The 16,898-nt window shown below is 45.7% G+C and overlaps 1 protein-coding gene across 3 annotated transcripts in view; it reads right to left on the bottom strand.

Moving 5' to 3' along the window:
• The window catches only part of FRMD4A (FERM domain containing 4A), a 337,605-nt gene that overhangs the window by 55,398 nt on the left and 265,309 nt on the right, over window positions 1-16,898 (bottom strand). For all 3 annotated transcript variants that reach the window (XM_006765734.2, XM_006765735.2, XM_006765739.2), the window contains exon 14: window positions 11,200-11,341. In XM_006765734.2, coding sequence (XP_006765797.1) covers window positions 11,200-11,341 — 142 coding nt within the window. The remainder of the gene's footprint in view (window positions 1-11,199; window positions 11,342-16,898) is intronic.

Raw genomic sequence — 16,898 nt, 5'->3', positions numbered from 1 at the left:
GTGACCTAAATATGGTTTGGAAAACATACCTTGATCCTGTGGCTTCCTGAGGCTGAAGTCCAGTCTAGCAGTTTAAAGGGAACAGGTCTGGGCTTATGTCCCAGCTCCACGACTTACTAGCTGAAGGGCCTGGTAATGTTACATGACCTAAATCTCAGTATCCTCTCCTGTAATATGGGAATAAAAACAGGGCTTCTTCAAAGGTTGGGAGAATTGGATGAGATAATACTTGACAGATGCTTAGAACAGAGTTCAGAACATAGGTGCTACGTGAATATTCATAGTTATTTGTATTAAATAGTGTTCCTGGCTGCATACATTCAGAAAACTAGTGAGGAGAAAGGAAAAAAGCAAGTGGATTTTTACAGAGTTCCTTACAGGAGCTTCCCACATGTTCTACTTCATTTAATCGTCACAAACACAGAGTCCCCGTTTTCATAGAAGTCACCGGGAGGTAGGAAGGCAGAGCTGGGATTGTGACTGGGCTCTGTGTGGGCTATACTGCCCCTAGAATGGAAACACCACAAGGATAGGAACTTCCTGTTTTGGTGACTGCTGAGTCACCATAGTAAATGGTGCAATGTGCAGTCACACCTGCATGTCCAGCCCCGACCCCTCCCACGTGTTGGGCGGATGGACATGCAGAGAGAAGGAAGGAGGAGGTGGAACCAGGCAGGTTCTTCAGACATGCCAATGAAACATGTCTCTGGAGCATCTTCGTGTGCAGGTGGGTGAGAGACCGATAACTAGACTGGATCTCAGCCTTGAGAGCCCTGTCCTAACATGAAAAGCTGCCCACGTGGGGGAGGCAGGAGAGAAGCCCCGGGAAGGCGAGAGGCAACAGCTGCCACACAAGGAAGGAACCCCCAGGCTGGTACCAATTAGACAACCTGGGAGCTGGCGGTCACCCTAGTCTGGTCTGCACAGGTGAGGTGCACCCTGTGTTTCACCAGCAGGAAAACTAAGCGTCAGATCAGTTCTCTAGTGAGCCCTTCCACCCCAGTTACGGTGCAGTAACTACCAATCTGAATGATACTAGGCTGAAAATATAATCTTGTGTGTGTTTTTGGCTACTTTATTATGTTTCAATCAAAATCCAAAGGATTTTATAGAAATAGGCCACCAATAATCTGGCCGGGGAAGAGGAGAAAAAGATCTGATCTCAAAGAAGATAAGTTCTATCAAACAGGGCCAGGAGAGTCTGGGTGACGTGCTCAAGGTCAGAGATCATTTTCAGTGGGTATCTGGGAATCTTTTGAGTGAGCACCCGGTGCTGTGGAGGTTTTATTGGTGAAAATATAGTGAAACCTGTTGTGCTACCGCTGGCAGTTTCTGGAGAAACTGCCCCATCCAGCTGGGGAACTCCAGACTTCCCCCAGTGGGCAGCCAGCTCCCTGGGCAGGACGTGTGTGTGTGTATGTATGTGTGTGTGGTATGTGTATGGGGGGAGGGTGCACACACACACACACACACACACACACACACAATCCCCTCTCCTACAGGATATCCTTGTTCAGCTGTGAGGGAGAATCTGCTCCAATCTTTCAAAAGCCCCTGACTACTCAGCGCAGGATATGAGCATGCATCCTACGAAGAGCATGTTCTCAGGAGAGTGGCACTCTGTGGTCACACAGCTGGAATACTGATGACCTGCCCACTGATCTCAGAAGAAAAAAGGGGTGCTTTTTTCTCTGAGAGGAGGGGAAATTGAAACAAACCACGCCCCAAAGAGGAAAGAAGTCTGTTGTCCTGAAAGCGAGTGAAGGAAATGACAATCTGTATAGGCCTTCAGGGAAAATAATAAAAAAAAGAAGGCACATTCCCGGCAGATCTGTAAAAGTCATAAGGACAAATTTTGGCAGACAACCAGGAGTGAATGCGCAGGAAGGGTCTGAATTCTCCTATATGACGAAGAGATATTTATTTGCCATACACATCCTCAATTATGAATCCCTCACTTAAAAGATGTCCTGGGAGACAGTATGAAACAATGGCTCACCGCAGATTTCAAGGTACACATGTGGTCCCTGGAGATGGGTTCAGAGAATAAATGTGATTTTTAGCATGAAAACTGCATGCTTGGCACACTTGTCATCAGGGTCAGAAATTGTAAAAATAAAACAGTTCCTTTGAAACAGTAGAAATGGAACATCTTTGAAAGGTAAGCACCTTTGATGGTAGCTAGAGTGTCTGGGATGGCTTTCTCACGTGGCCAGATGCCAGGGCTCCAGGCACCTTCACCACAGGGTGAAGAGCACAACTATAATATGAGAGAGGGCAAGGAGAGAAGGGGGGAGAAGAGGCGGGGTGGGGGTGGGGCAGAGGGAGAAAAAGAGAGAGAGAAGAAATTGAATAATTGATCATAAAAATTAGCAGCAGCATCTGGTAAAATACCTAGTTGAAACTACTATTTATGAGTAACTCATACGGTTTCCATTTCTTAAACTGTGAAATGAGGGGCTTATCTTTCTGGCTCCGAGACTGTTATTCTATTGCAATACTGAGAGGGCTGGCCTACATGGGAACAAAGCAATGCCTGTGAGAGCTGATGTGGTATTTCTTTTTCAGTGTTTAAAATTTCATCATTGGAAAATCATTCATTTAGGTTACAAATTGCCATTCTGTTCGGTTCTCTTTAGTAGGCAAATACTCCTTTACTAGGAATACCTGAAGGCATAAATACATCAGTCTAAACTACTTTAGTGGGTTTTATTTCCCCAATATGAGAGTAGAAAGGAACAAACATTTTATCATCTCAATTTTGACTCACGCCTGTCCTGCTCTAACAAGTCCAGAAACATCCATCCCACAGAAGGAGATTTCACAGTCCTCACTGGTGGCACGGTCCAGCGTGAACACACCCTTGGCTGTGGCTGCAGGGCTGTGCCCATCTGCAGAGCCCGGAGGTCAGGACCAAAATGAAAGCCCTTGGCATCCTGCTGTCATTAGACCTACGGGGACAGGCAGCTGCTACATAACAGAGAACGTGGAGATGCTGGACAGAGATGCAGGAGGGGGTAAAGTGAGAACAAAAAAGAAAGGATGAAGACAAAGAGAACAACAACACACCAAAAGCCACATGACTGATACCAGCATAAGGCAGTGTGTTTTGAGCTGAACAAAGCCACGGCCATAAAGCTGGCAGGCGCTGATCAGACCACTTGTCTGTATGGAGAGATGAGATAGCTGGCATCCTCATTGTTACATTAGTTATTAATAAACTTCCTCACAATGGGAGGAAGTGCTAGCATTCAGAGAATGAGAATGTGTGAGGCGGTGAGTAATGCATGTGGACTGACCCCAGGTGAAGCGATGCCCCAGGCCTAGCACAACAGGGCTTTTCCAGAACGGAAAATATCAGAGCTGAGGGGTAACAGCAGACTGCAGGTTGTGTGTGTGTTTTTTAAAACCCGCATCACCATCACATTCTTTACAATCCTGCTGATCACAGTGAAGGTAACTCAACTGCCATCGCATTCCTGTTTACAGTTACAACATGTGTGATTTTGGGAGGGAATGGGTGACTTAACACAATACATTTCTTTTAAAAAAGGCTACCTCAGTCTTCTGTTCCATTTATTTAAGAAAGGACGCACAGACATATTTTGTGTTTGGGTGGTTATTGCAATGAGGCACATCGGCCTGCAGAACACTGGGTATTTCCTAAGCGAGTTGGTGGCTGAAAACAACAGCTCATCGCCCTTGGCGGCTGCACTCCCACTGAAATCCGAACTGTTCTGTGCCGGCAGGTCCCCGGAATGGTGCTGAGGACCATCCCACACGCTCTCTCCCACTTTCAGAGGAGCTATGAACAACAAACCAGTTGTCATTTTCTCTGTTTTCTTATTCCATTTTTCTTTCCTCTGTGATCCTTTATAGGATTTCAAGAAATGGGGGTTGGGAAGAGAGGAAAACATCCATCCAAGTTCCCATAAAAAAAGGATTTCAGATACTTGAACTCTGAAAACTCCATAACCAAGTGATGTGAATTCATAGCTGTCCTCTCAAACTCTATTTGAACCTCCACAAACTGGTGACCTGAAACACCAATGAGCAAAGCAATGCTCCCTCAGGGCAGAGAGAATTCAGTGGCCCCCGCTCGCCCTGCAGTGGTCAGTCAGCAGGCTTACTGAGCACCCACCTCGCCGGGCCTGTGAGGCCAAGCCAGGCCGGGCTTGTAGAGAGCAGGGGTAGGGCTCTGCCAGCCTGGCTTGGAGGAGCTGCCTCAACATCCCCTCTTCCAGGGGCCGCTGGGAAGCCAGGCCATCTCTCAGCAGATGTGACCCGAGGACAGGATCCTCACACCCTTTGGAAGCCTGGCCACCTGAGTCCCTTCACACATGGATTCACGACGTGGGTTCCATCAACTTCCTCAGCTCAGAATCCCATCCAGACCTGGACCAGGAGGTGAGGACCTCATCCCTTTCATTCTGACACACGCCTTGCAGCTCAGACTCAGAAGGCTCTCTATGGGTCTCTACTAGGATATGGGACTCCAGGTCTCACACAGGGAGACCTATGTATCACCACTAAAGAAGTAAGGTGTTCTGGCCCAAGCCTTAATACATCGCTTCAGCGCAGATCTTTTCTATTTGAAATCCTAGCTACTGGCTCATGGCATGAGTAACTGTGAACCTTTGACTTCTTTAATAGACACCAATGGGGTCTCATCATTTCTTTAGCATCTTATTCCTCAGATGCCATGTACTGGATGGACTTCAATAATTTTAGAGGTAATCATATGCCCTTCTTTCAAAAGGAAAATCACCTTCAAAGTCATGAATAGCTTGGAAATATTATATCTGCATTTATCTGAACACTTTTCCTATGAAGACAGATGGCCAACAGGAACATGAAAAGATACTCAAAAATAGTATGCAAACTCCGTGAGGAGAGGAGCTATACTTTTTTGAATGCTGTGTATAGTCCCTACCAAATTTTGGGAGCTAGAAAATATGCTTATACCAGAGAGATAATACAGTGTTATGTGGCTCAGTTACACCACAATTTGGGTGCAAAGATGGAAGGATGAATGAAAGATAACAAGAATGGACATGATTTGCAGTAGGAACCTGATCTGACAAGATTAACCTTTAAAGGTCTAATACCAGCATGACAAAAGTGATACGGTACAACTTGAGGAAAAATGTTGGCAGCAAGTATATGAGAGTTCTTAGCAGGTATATGAGAGTTCTTAGCAGGTCCAAGATACCATACATTTTGGGAACATAGACGGTTCCTAAAATGGAGCCATGCAGGATTCTTACTAGTACTATTCACAATTTAATTTCTGGCTGGCCTGGCCAGGTAGCTCAGTTGGTTATAGCATCGTCCCAATACACCAAGGTTGTGGGTTTGATTCCCGGTCAGGGCACATATAATAATCAACCAATGAATGCATAGATAAATGGAACAACAAATTAATATATCTCGCTCTCTTTCTCCCTCTCTCTAATCAATGAAAAAATTTTAATTTCAACAATCATGTATGATTGACATCAGTCTTGGTGACCATGTTTTTGAATTTGACACTGAAAACAAAGGCAACAAAAGTAAAAATAGACAAGTGGGACTGCATAAAATAAAAAACTTCTGCACAGCAAAGGAAACCATCAACAAAAAGAAAAGGCAACCTACTGAATGGGAGAAATTAATTGCAAACCACATATCTGATAATGTAAAAAAATCTACACCTGAGCCTAGCAGGTAACCTAGCACAGATTAACCTTTGTTTAGAGCAGTGATGGCGAACCTTTTGAACTCAGCGTGTCAGCATTTTGAAAAACCATAACTTAAGTCTGGTGCCGTGTCACATATAGAAATTTTTTGATATTTGCAACCACAGTAAAACAAAGACTTATATTTTTGATATTTATTTTATACATTTAAATGCCATTTAACAAAGAAAAATCAACCAAAAAATGAGTTAGCATGTCACCTCTGACACACGTGTCACCTCTGACATGCGTGTCATAGGTTTGCCATCACTGGTTTAGAGCTTACAACTTTGCCACTATTAACCTGTAACCCCACTTACCTGACTCTAAAATTTATAAAGTGAGTGTAATGCTATCTTGTAACTTGCTGGAACTTTCGCAGAAAGACCAAGACTTAGATGTTTATCCATACCTACACAATCACTAACTTTGATAATTGCTAGAACTGTTTTTCAAGAACAAGGCCAGGGTATTTTACAGAACCAGGGGGTGAAAAAGCTGAAACCACCACCCGAGACCCACTGGAACAGCTGAAGGGGCTCCAAGGACTCCTCAGGAACTGTTCTCATTATTCCCTTGTTACAGTACTAATGTCTCCCCCAAGGAAGAGCATCTGCCACCATATTTGAATATATGATGTATGTATAACTATGTTTCCTGACTGAGTGTGTGCTGAAACATCCCCACCTATACATGCAGGAAAACAAACAACCTGATTAAAAATGGACAGAGAATCTGAACACTTTTCTAAGAAGACAGATGGCCAACAGGTACATGAAAAGATACTCAGCATCATTAGTCAGTGAGAAAATGAAAATTAAAACCACAAGGAGCTATCATTCACAGCTGTTAGGATGGCTATTACCAAAAAGACAAGAAACAACAAGTGTTGTCAAGGATGTGGAGAAATGGGAACACTGATGCACTGCTGATGCGGGAAACAGGTAAACTGGTGCAGCCACTGTGGAAATAGCATGGAGGTTCCTCAAGGAATTAAAAATGGAACTTCCATATGACCCAGCAATTCCATTTCTGGGTATTTATCTGAAGAAAGCTAAACCATCAACTTCACCCCACGTCCACAGAAGCATTATTCACAATAGCCAAGATATGAAAAGAAGCTAAATGTCCAGCACTGAACGAATAGATAAAGCAAGAAAATGTGGTGTAGACACACACACACACACACACACACACACACACACACACACACACTGGAATATTATTCAACCATAAAAAAGAATGAAATCTTGTCATTTGCAGCAACATAGGCATTATGCTAAGTGAACTAAAACAGAGAAAGAGAACAGATTGGTAGTTGCCAGAGAGGGTTGGTGAAAGGGGTGAGGGAGTCAAAAGGTACAAATTTCCAGTTATAATATGAGTAAGTCATGAGACTATAATGCAAACAATTTTTAGAAATTGTGTATTGAGCACCTACTAGATGTCAGAAAGTGGGCTAGAAGTAGAAAATATAATCTCAAAATGCTTTTAAGGACCATCTTTTTTTTTTCCAAAACATGAGGCAGTAGATTAGAAGGAAAGAAGTCAACTGATCAAAGAGGATATCTATATATATAAAACCCTAATATGCAAATAGACCAAACGGCGGAACAACCAAACAACTGAACAACCAGTCACTATATTGTGCGCTGACCACCAAGGGGCATGCGTGGAACATGGTGGGCGGCGGCAGAGCACAGAACATGTGGGCATCAGCTGCGGTGGGATGGTGAAGCAGGTGAGTGGGTGTGCCAGACCAAGGCGGGACGGTGGTCACTGTCATTGGGGCAAGCCTCTGGTGGTTACTGAAAATTCTTTGCTCCCATGCATCGTGGTCCCGCCGGGTGCTCGCACCCATTGCTGGCGCCAGGTGCCAGCCCCATTTACACCCGAAGCCAGCGTGGGAGCTGCCTCTTGCAACCTCTGCCAGCGCCTGGTGCCAGCCCTGATCACCCCTGAGGGCTTCTTCACCTCCCCCTGCTCCTGAGGGGTGATCTGGGCAGCAGGTGCAAGCGGGGCCGGCACCGTCAGCATGTGGGAGCAGCGGCCACGAGCGGGGCTGCCAGAAGACAGGGGACCTAGGGCCATGGCGGGAGGGGCCAGGCAGGGGCACAGAGGATGGGCCAAGACCCGCTCTTGCTCTCCCCCCACCCCCCGCCGCAGCCCACAGTTCCTTTCAAGGTGCATTAATTCATGCTCTCGGCCCCTAGTAGGTTATATGTATCATATTTTCTGAACAAAAGATAGAACATAGGGTCTGGCAAGTATAATAAAAAGGGTTTAAAACCAGGGCTGTGCTGGAGGAGCAATGCCCTCTCAGTCTGTGGGAGCACATGACTAAAGGCATTTTCAACAAGCAGTTAAGCAAGAGGACATGAAAGGACAAAAAGAACAGGGTGGGAGCCTCGCTTAGATTTGTGCATTGTGGGGCTTGGGAAGTAGGTGCCTTCCAAAAGGAATTTCTAAGGACTTGCCTCAAGGGAAGGCGTTTCCTCCTGGGACAAGAAAAGACAGAGAAGCAGCAATCAGCAGGCCCAGAAGGAGTGGTGACCAGATTTCCAGGTTCTAGAAATTCCCTTTGTTGAGTTGAGGGATGGAAGTTTCCTGTTTTATGGTCTCTCCCTCCATTGCCCTATTGTCTTTCCTAAATCAAGAGAAGGGGGCCTCCCCTGTGAGCCTCAGCCTCACATTCAAGGACCATTCTTCAGGCTCTAACCACAGGGTGAGGCAGGGTTGGAAGTGCTCCCTGGCCTGCCATGGGGCAAGGCTTACACCTCCCAGCAGACTCCTCTGCCCAGCTTCCTCCTGCTTAGCTGTGCAGCAGATGAGTCAGTGCCCTCAAAAGAAGCCTCTGAAAGTGGGGAGCATAAGGTGCCCTAGCTGACTCGATCGACTTACAACAACAGCTTAGCTTGGGGCCTCCATCACAAGTTATCAAACACATGAAAATCACTTTCAGCATCTTGGAATAGAGATGCTTCTATTAGGGGTGGGGGTGGACTCAGCAGGGAGGTTTTCTTTTGCTTTACCTTCTAGATTGATGGTCGATGTCAAGGTGATGGCAGTAACAGAGAGGAACTGCTTTCCCCTTAAAGTTGCCTGAATCTCACTTCTGATGTTTGAGTGAGGTCAGTTCCATGTCAGAAACTACTCATACCCTCACTTGTAAATGCTGTGAGGCACTGCCTTGGTATCACTGGAGGCTGCTAGAGAAAAGGCACCTGAGCAGATGGACCAGGGCACAGGTTTAAAAGTGGGGATACCTGGTCCCAAGATTCTGAGCAGCCACCTCAGGCTTTTTTCTCTCCTTCAGCAAGAAGAGTAGCTCTCCGAGTGTGGTCTGGTCCCCAGACTAGCAGCATCAGCATCACTTGAGGCCTTGTTAGAACTCGCTAGAAATGCAAGTTCTCAGGCTCACCCTAGTCCAGTGATGGCGAACCTTTTGAGCTCGGCGTGTCAGCATTTTGAAAAACCCTAACTTAACTCTGGTGCCGTGTCACATATAGAAATTTTTTGATATTTGCAACCATAGTAAAACAAAGACTTATATTTTTGATATTTATTTTATATATTTAAATGCCATTTAACAAAGAAAAATCAACCAAAAAAAATGAGTTCGTGTGTCACCTCTGACACGCGTGTCATAGGTTCGCCATCACTGCCCTAGTCCAAGGGGATCAAACATTCTGGAGCTGGAGCCCAGTTATCTGTGCTTGAACACGCCCTCCAAGTGGTTGGGAAGCACAGGGAGGTTGAGAAGCCCTGAGCTGGGTGATCCATTGTCCTCCTGGGAATAACCATGCCATGTTCACAAAGGACCTAGATTCCTGAATGGATAAGCAACCACAGCAGAAATGCACCCCCTCACTGAGAATGAAGATTGAGTGCGGCTCATCTGTGGCTGGATAATAAGGAGATTGGGTGGGTCAGTTCAGGCTTGGAATCTGAGACTCTGGGTCTTAGCAGGGGTCGGGAGAGTCTAGAGGACAAACACAGGGTGGGCTCTGACCTGCCCTTGGCCATTCCTCAGGGGACTAGGAGTGGCTGCAATTCCAGGCAGGGGCTTAGGTTTTGAATGGCCTTATCTTTGATAAAAGAAGACCACATTTTCTAAGTCTTTACTGTAAACCTGTAGGCCTCAGAAATAATGATTTGGCCTATTGTGTTGATAAAAAAAAATGTTAGAAATCCTGAAGCAGGGAGGGGTTTATGGTGAACCCTACAGTGATCTGGCAGAGGCAGGTCCAGGTTTTGTGAGCCTGGACTTCTGTTATTTTGGTGGCTCTATTTAGGAAAAAGAATGTGAAATGTATTATGTCGCAGATCTGATGAAAACACATGGCCATGTGAACACATGTTGGGGTCCTCCCAGGGCCTTAGAAAGAAAGGCCTGTCCAATGCGGGGCCTCTGTAACGCTGCCTCCCAGTCCGGGAAGGGCAATCATCCTCCTCCCTGTCCTGGCTCTCGCTGGACCCACCTGCCCAGAAGCTAACTAGATCACTTTCAGCTCTTCCTCCTCCTGTCTCTTTTCCTTTTTTTGTGTCATTCTGTTGTGTGCAGCCATTAGAAAACAGTTATAGAAAGTGAAACCGAGGTCAGTCAAAGACTTCTTGCTGTATTTTCATGGCTCAGAAGCAAGGACACACTGTGCCTAAGAACAATCAGACAGACCGTGTGGCCTGGGGAGTGACCTGCATCAGTAAGACTTTTCACTAATATTTCCAAACAATTACTGCCTCCTTCTCCCTCCCTGTCCTCCTCAAACCAGTTCTTTTTCCTGCCTCACCCTTTAGTGAATGGTGTCCCTTCTCCCGAAGTCAGCTGGATCTGAACCCTCAGAGCTTTTCTGGCCCTCCCAACATCTAATGACAAGAGGCTTGTCCAGGGCCCGCAGAAACAGATGGAGGAATCGGATGCTTTGACTCTCAGTTTCAAAAAGCGCTTAATCGCTCTCCTGTACTGTACTCAGTGACAGCAAGTCCCTCCTTTCCAATGAGCAAGAGTATTTTGGACTTTTTAAAGTTTCAAGAAGTTCACCTAGGAACACAATGTACTGTCACTCAGCACCACGACCCTACCTGCAGCCCTGCCTGAGTATAATTCTCCTCTAATGACGCACAGTGAACCCCACCGCTGTCCCTGGAGCTGCCACTCCTGACACTCAGCCATCACTGTCGTAGTCAGAGGGCTCTGGAGGGCGCTCGAAGGCACTTAGATAACCAACCACCCTTCCCACACTGACTGGCTCTGCGCTCCTTTTCCTGCACCCTTTGATGCTTCTGGCACTTTTCTCAGATTCCCATTTGGCATGAAATCTGGGTCTCCAAACTAGAGCCGGCTCCTGGAGAGCCTGCCAAGCTGCCTCCCCAGCTGCTGCTGGTTCCCTGCCTTCCCTGGAGCCCTCCAGGGCCGAAGCCAGGCTTCAGCAAGAACTTCCTCCATATTCTCAGGTGGCTCCCAACCCAAGGCCGTGCCTACCTGATGACAGGAGGCTCCCGCTGCTGCCGCTGATGATCTTCCCTTTGCTCCCCATGTTGGCCAGCTTGGAGGTCTTCAGTGTGCCCGTCTCAGTCAGGTCTATAGCGATCTCACTCAGACTTCGTGCGGCATGGATTTTAGACTAGAATGAGAAAGGCAACCAGGTCATAAAGGGGCACCTGTTCACACTGAGACAACAGTCATCACGCGCTTGCTTGTAGACCTGAAAATCAGCAAACGGACTCATCTCCCCACCTGCAGCATTTGTTTGTGTCCCCTGGCCCCTCACTAATCACTGAAGCTCTCTGTAGGTTCAGGTGTGGCTCAGGAGCTGACATGAGTGGTGAATTTTCTAAACTTATTATTCTGTAGGCTGTACTGGATTGTCCTTGAGAGCAGGGACTTTGCAGGCAAACAGACCTTCCTCCCATTCCCTCCCCTCTTCTCTGCCTGGACCATTGCTCTCAATAAATAGTAGTGATTATAACTATTTTATGTTCAAAGAAGGAAGGAAAATAATTTCAGCTTTATGAGTGACATAAGAGCTTTCTGAAATAAAATCATGGAATTTTAATAAATTCTTAAGTAATTTAAACCTCTTAAATTGCTAGCCATATGACCATGGAAAGGTTGAAAGACTGGGAAGTGACAGCATTCTGTCCCCCTATACCAGTGGTTGGCAAACTGCGGCCCCTTGAGTGTGGCTCTTCCACAAAATACAGTGCATTTGAAACTTCAAGGGGCCAAAGAGCCGCATGTGGCTTGCGAGCCACAGTTTGCTGACCATTGCTCTATACCACCAAGTGTGTGCAGGTGTAAAAGCCTCTAGAACAGCTGCTCATCTGGACATTCCAGTCCCACCAATAAGCACGTGGCATGGTGCTTTGCTTCTATTTTGACACCTAAATGTACACGGAAAGTCTTCAGGCTTTGGTTAACCCTCCACTCCACTTGTTCCATGTATTAGCTGGCCCACTTGGCTAATAGCCACAGAAGATGAGAATAATCAAAGGGGTTTTGCAGTCACAATCACATTCCTAAAAGTCACCGTTTAGAGTCCAGTCATCTGCTGTAGTTACCACCTTTGGTGATGCCATGGGTTAGCATTTCCTGTATATGTATTTGATGGTTGTTTGCTTTTTCTCTATTTGTCAGGAAATCTACTTTTTTAAAAAAATATATATATATTTTATTGATTTTTTACAGAGAGGAAGGGAAAGGGATAGAGTTAGAAACATCGATGAAATAGAAACATTGACCAGCTGCCTCCTGCACACCCCCCACTGAGGATGTGCCCGCAACCAAGGTACATGCCCTTGATTGGAATCGAACCCGGGACCCTTCAGTCCGCAGGCCGACACTCTATCCACTGAGCCAAACTGGTCAGGGCAAGAAATCTACTTTTGTGATAGTGCTTAGGGAATGGGCTTTACCTATACTATGGACTTTATGAGATCAGCTATAAATGCTCATTTTTTGTGTCAGCATGCACGTGGATGGAACTAGGGGAGATTCACACCTGGCACATGTGAAACCACGTCTTTCCCGCACACCAGAGGAGCCGGCAGGAAGTAGCTAAGGAAGCCACAGAGGGGAAGGTACACCCAGGCCAACTCCCATAGTGACATGCTGTGCCCAGGTGCCCCCAGCTGTCTAGCAAAGATGTCAGGACCTCTGTGGCCTTGTCCTTCCCATGGCTCCATGTTAATGCCAACATTGATGAAACACAGTGACTTCTGACTGCTGAGAGCTTTCCCCATGTTAACAAAAGTCTGAGGAACAGAGGAAATGACGAGACTTTTTGTTCACCAGCCATGAAGTGTCTTCCTTGTTCTCTCAATCCACATCTCCTTGACCTCAACTTTTGTCCCTGCCTTCAGGACCAGCTCACCTTTCAGCTCAGGGCTCCTTGTTCCTCATCAGGTAATCCTGCTGCCAGGCCCTCGCAGCGTTCCCACTGGCAGCAGAAGCAGGAAGGGCCTTTCATCCCAGTTGCCTCAGCTTATCAACAGCACCCATTTGGTTGACTTTTCCCTTCCACAGCACAGAAAGCACAATCTATGACTTCCTTTCTTTCAGCACTACTTTTACTAGTGCCCACACTTAAATAAGAAGGAGCCCACGCCCACAATGATGTAATAATAACTCATGAAGACACAGACCAGTTCAGCATGGTGGTAAAGGGCCCAGGCTTGGAAAGATCTGAGTTGGAATTCTGACTCTTCCTAGTCAATCACTGTTTGACCTTCATCTTCAACCTTTGAGCCTCAGATTGCTCCTTTTAAAGTGGAGATCTTAAAACTCACATCGCAGAGTAGTGATGAGGACTAAGTTAGAGAATACACATAAAGGCCAATGGAATTGGAATAGTAACAGGCTCTAAGTCAGGGCCTGGCAGTGATTTGCTAAATGAGGTTTGATTAATGACTCATCCTGGTATTGTGGGGATCTCACTAATCACATGGAAGACCTTTGCCCACCTCATCTCCACTCCTGCCACACATCAACTTCAGGCAGAAAACAAAATATGGAAAACTGACCAAAGAGACCCTTCCTAAAGGAGACTAAATTCTTAGAAGTTGTAGGAACTGTCCGCATCTCTCTAGAATGTAAATATAAGGGCTGAATGAACCAGTGGAGAGAGATTGCTAAGAGGACGCGAGTACTGATGGGGAGACTGTCTCCTTTCAAAATCAAGCCTTTGGGCCAACCCAAAAGAAACTCCACACTTCTAAGCATTTTGCTATTAGGGTCTTGCCACACAGAGTGTTATTACTGATATTCTATCAGCAAAGTTTAATTGTCCCCCTCCATGCTTTCACTCTGCCTTTGCTCTAGATAGAATGAAGACTAGCAGACTGCCTCAGGAGAAGAGAAAAAATAGGATAGATGTTTGGATTGAAAGCCAAGGCAAGAAGTTTTCACTCTGAGTTCAGAGGAAAGGGTCTAATACCTACTCTAAATAATTTGAACTTTCAAATGTTTTCCTCTTAAGTCTACGAGACACTCTCTGGCTCTGGGCTACAGAGGTTGCAGGGATGCAGCTGACGACATTTCTGATCTTTGGGGTCAGCACATATGAGTTACCAATTGTAATTGGTGCCTGAACAGCCTCTCATTCTGAATAAGCCACAGGAAACCAAGCAATAAAGCTTACCCTTCACTCTGTCTTTGGTGGTGGTGGTAGTGGTGTGTATATAAGACAGAGAGAGGGGGAGGGAGGGAGAGAGAAATTGATTGGTGTCCTTAAATGATTTACACAATGACCCTGAAAGGAGAAAATAACTGAGTACCAGGGGAAGAACATGAGACTTCTTGGCTACCCACCCCTGCTGACTCAACCCACTAGACCGCACTTGTATCTGGGTTTGATAGGCATCACTTGGGAGGCCTAGCTTTTCTAAAGCACTTCAAAGAAAGGAATGGTTGGCATGGCCCGATACAGTAGAGTGTGTAGCAATGGATGGTTTGCCAGCCAATACTGGCTGCGCAGAACTCTCTGGAAGCTCTTCATCCCAAGCCTGTCAGCCTTCACTCATCCAGAGGCCATTCTGCCCATCAAGAGGAATCACAAAACAGCTACATAAAGAACAACATTCCAGAAACAAAGGGTGTTGCAATGTAACTCCTACAGGGAGTTTTATCATCTCTAATTTAATTTGGGGAACTTTTAGAGAATTTAAACTTTCCATAAGTGTTGGTCAGGCAATAGTGTGTTGGATTAATAATGATAATAATAAAAGATAGCATATCTCCTAAAGCAATTTCACAAACATTGTGTCTTCGGACCAATCAATTTCAATTAGGAATTTCCTTTCCTGTTCTCTAATTGGGGAAAACAAAGCCATGATGAAAGACTTGCCCAGGGTTACAGAACTGGAAAACAGAGTCCTTGGACTTCCATGTGAGGAAACTTGTTCCTAATCGATCCCTGCAGGATACTGGTCCCTATGAGAAGTGCAAGGGCTCTGAAGGATCTGTGTGCATTTAAAGCCTACCCGGAAAGTTCTGCTCTGGGAGTGTATGCATTTCCTTCAGTCAGGGGTTGCTGAGAAGGAGAGCTGAAATTTTCCTAGTGCTGTGCATTTGGTTTGGCCTCTGAAAAAAACCTCTTGTTAACATGTTCTTTGATCATTACTTTTTGAAGTTTACTTATTGCATCAGTGGGTTGACCAGTAAGCCTGATGAATGAGGCTTCTCTACTTGCACAAAGATCACCTTTCAGAATGTGGCTCTAGAGCCCTAGGAACAGCTTCCTGAGTTACTCAAGCGACTATCTGAACAAAACAAACAAACAAACAAAAAACAGCAGGGTATCAGGAGAAGAGTTCAAACAGCTAATATATGATCCTTAGGATGAAATACTCTTTCACTTTCCCCTGTTCAAAATTGTGGTATCAGTGTTGGGGGTCTGCCTGCAGGAGGAACTAGCAGGGGGGTTTAGGAGGATTGCCAGACTCTCTATCCCTCACCCCTCAATTGCTGAACAACACAGAGGATGGAATCAGTGTTCTAAGGTTTTGATCTCCAGCTCCTACCAGTGGAGGACAAAATGATGACACCCACCCACTGACTCAAGCTAAAGCATGAGTCAAACACTTGGGTCTTCTATTTTTTATATACTTTTTATTGTTGATAGTATTACAGATATCTCCCCTTTTCCCTCTCTTTACCCCCTCCCCACCCCCCAGGTCTTCAGTACCCTATTGCCCGTGTCCATGGGCTATGCATATAAGTTCTTCAGTTTATCTCTTCTTGTCCTTCTAACCCCACATCAGTCTGTTCCATGCCTCCATGATTTTGGTCTTATTTTGTTGGTCAATTCATTCTGTTCATTAGATTCCACAAATAAGTGAGATCATGTTATATTTGTCTTCTTCAGATTGGCTTATTTCACTTAGCGTAATAGTCTCCAGATCCCTCCAAGCTGTCCCAAAGGGTAAGAGATCCCTCTTTTTTACAGCTGCATAGTATTCCATTGTGTAAATGTCCCACAACATTTTTATCCAGTCATCTACTGAAGACCCTGTATCTTTTAATCTAATGGGTCCTCAAATTCCTATGCCAATGCCTGTCACCACTAGAAGAGCTGTGGAATACTCATAATTCCTAATAAGAAAAATGCTTAACCCTATGCCCATTCACCACAGAAAGTGAACAAAGGAGGGGTCAGGAAGAAGACTGAGTAGAGGAGAAAAGCTGTTACAAAGGAGACAATGACTGGGAAAGGCATTGGGAAAGGCATTGATCTGAAACCAAATTACACTTTAAATGATTACTTCTTTCTCCCTGTCCTGTTTTCTTACTATCCTTCTCTTACTTCCCACTCTACCCCAGCTCTCTCCCTCCATGCATCTCCCCAAGCCAGAGAAAGAGCAACTCCATCCAAGTGGAAAATAAGAAAAAGAGGAACCAAAAGGATCCAAAGGATACCGATCCAATGACTCTTATGCCCAGTAAGCCTAGGATCCTGCCACCTCCTCCCCTGCCAAGAACTCAAACAATGGGACAAAACCTCCCACAGGTGGTGGTACTGATTAGGCCAGAGGCCAAAGTTGGCATTGCTTGTAGCTCTGTATTCCACCCCATAGCCCTAACCCAAGGCAGCAGGATCCTGAGAAAAGTGCAGAGCTCACATTCAAATGGCTCTTCACCTGAGGGGTAATGAATGGGAGTGGTTTGCCAAGGGTGTGTGTGTG

Source organism: Myotis davidii, unplaced genomic scaffold (assembly GCF_000327345.1).
Source record: "Myotis davidii unplaced genomic scaffold, ASM32734v1 scaffold660, whole genome shotgun sequence".
In the NCBI taxonomy this organism is placed as follows: Eukaryota; Metazoa; Chordata; class Mammalia; order Chiroptera; family Vespertilionidae; genus Myotis; species Myotis davidii.
This window is presented reverse-complemented; position numbering and strand designations above follow the sequence as displayed.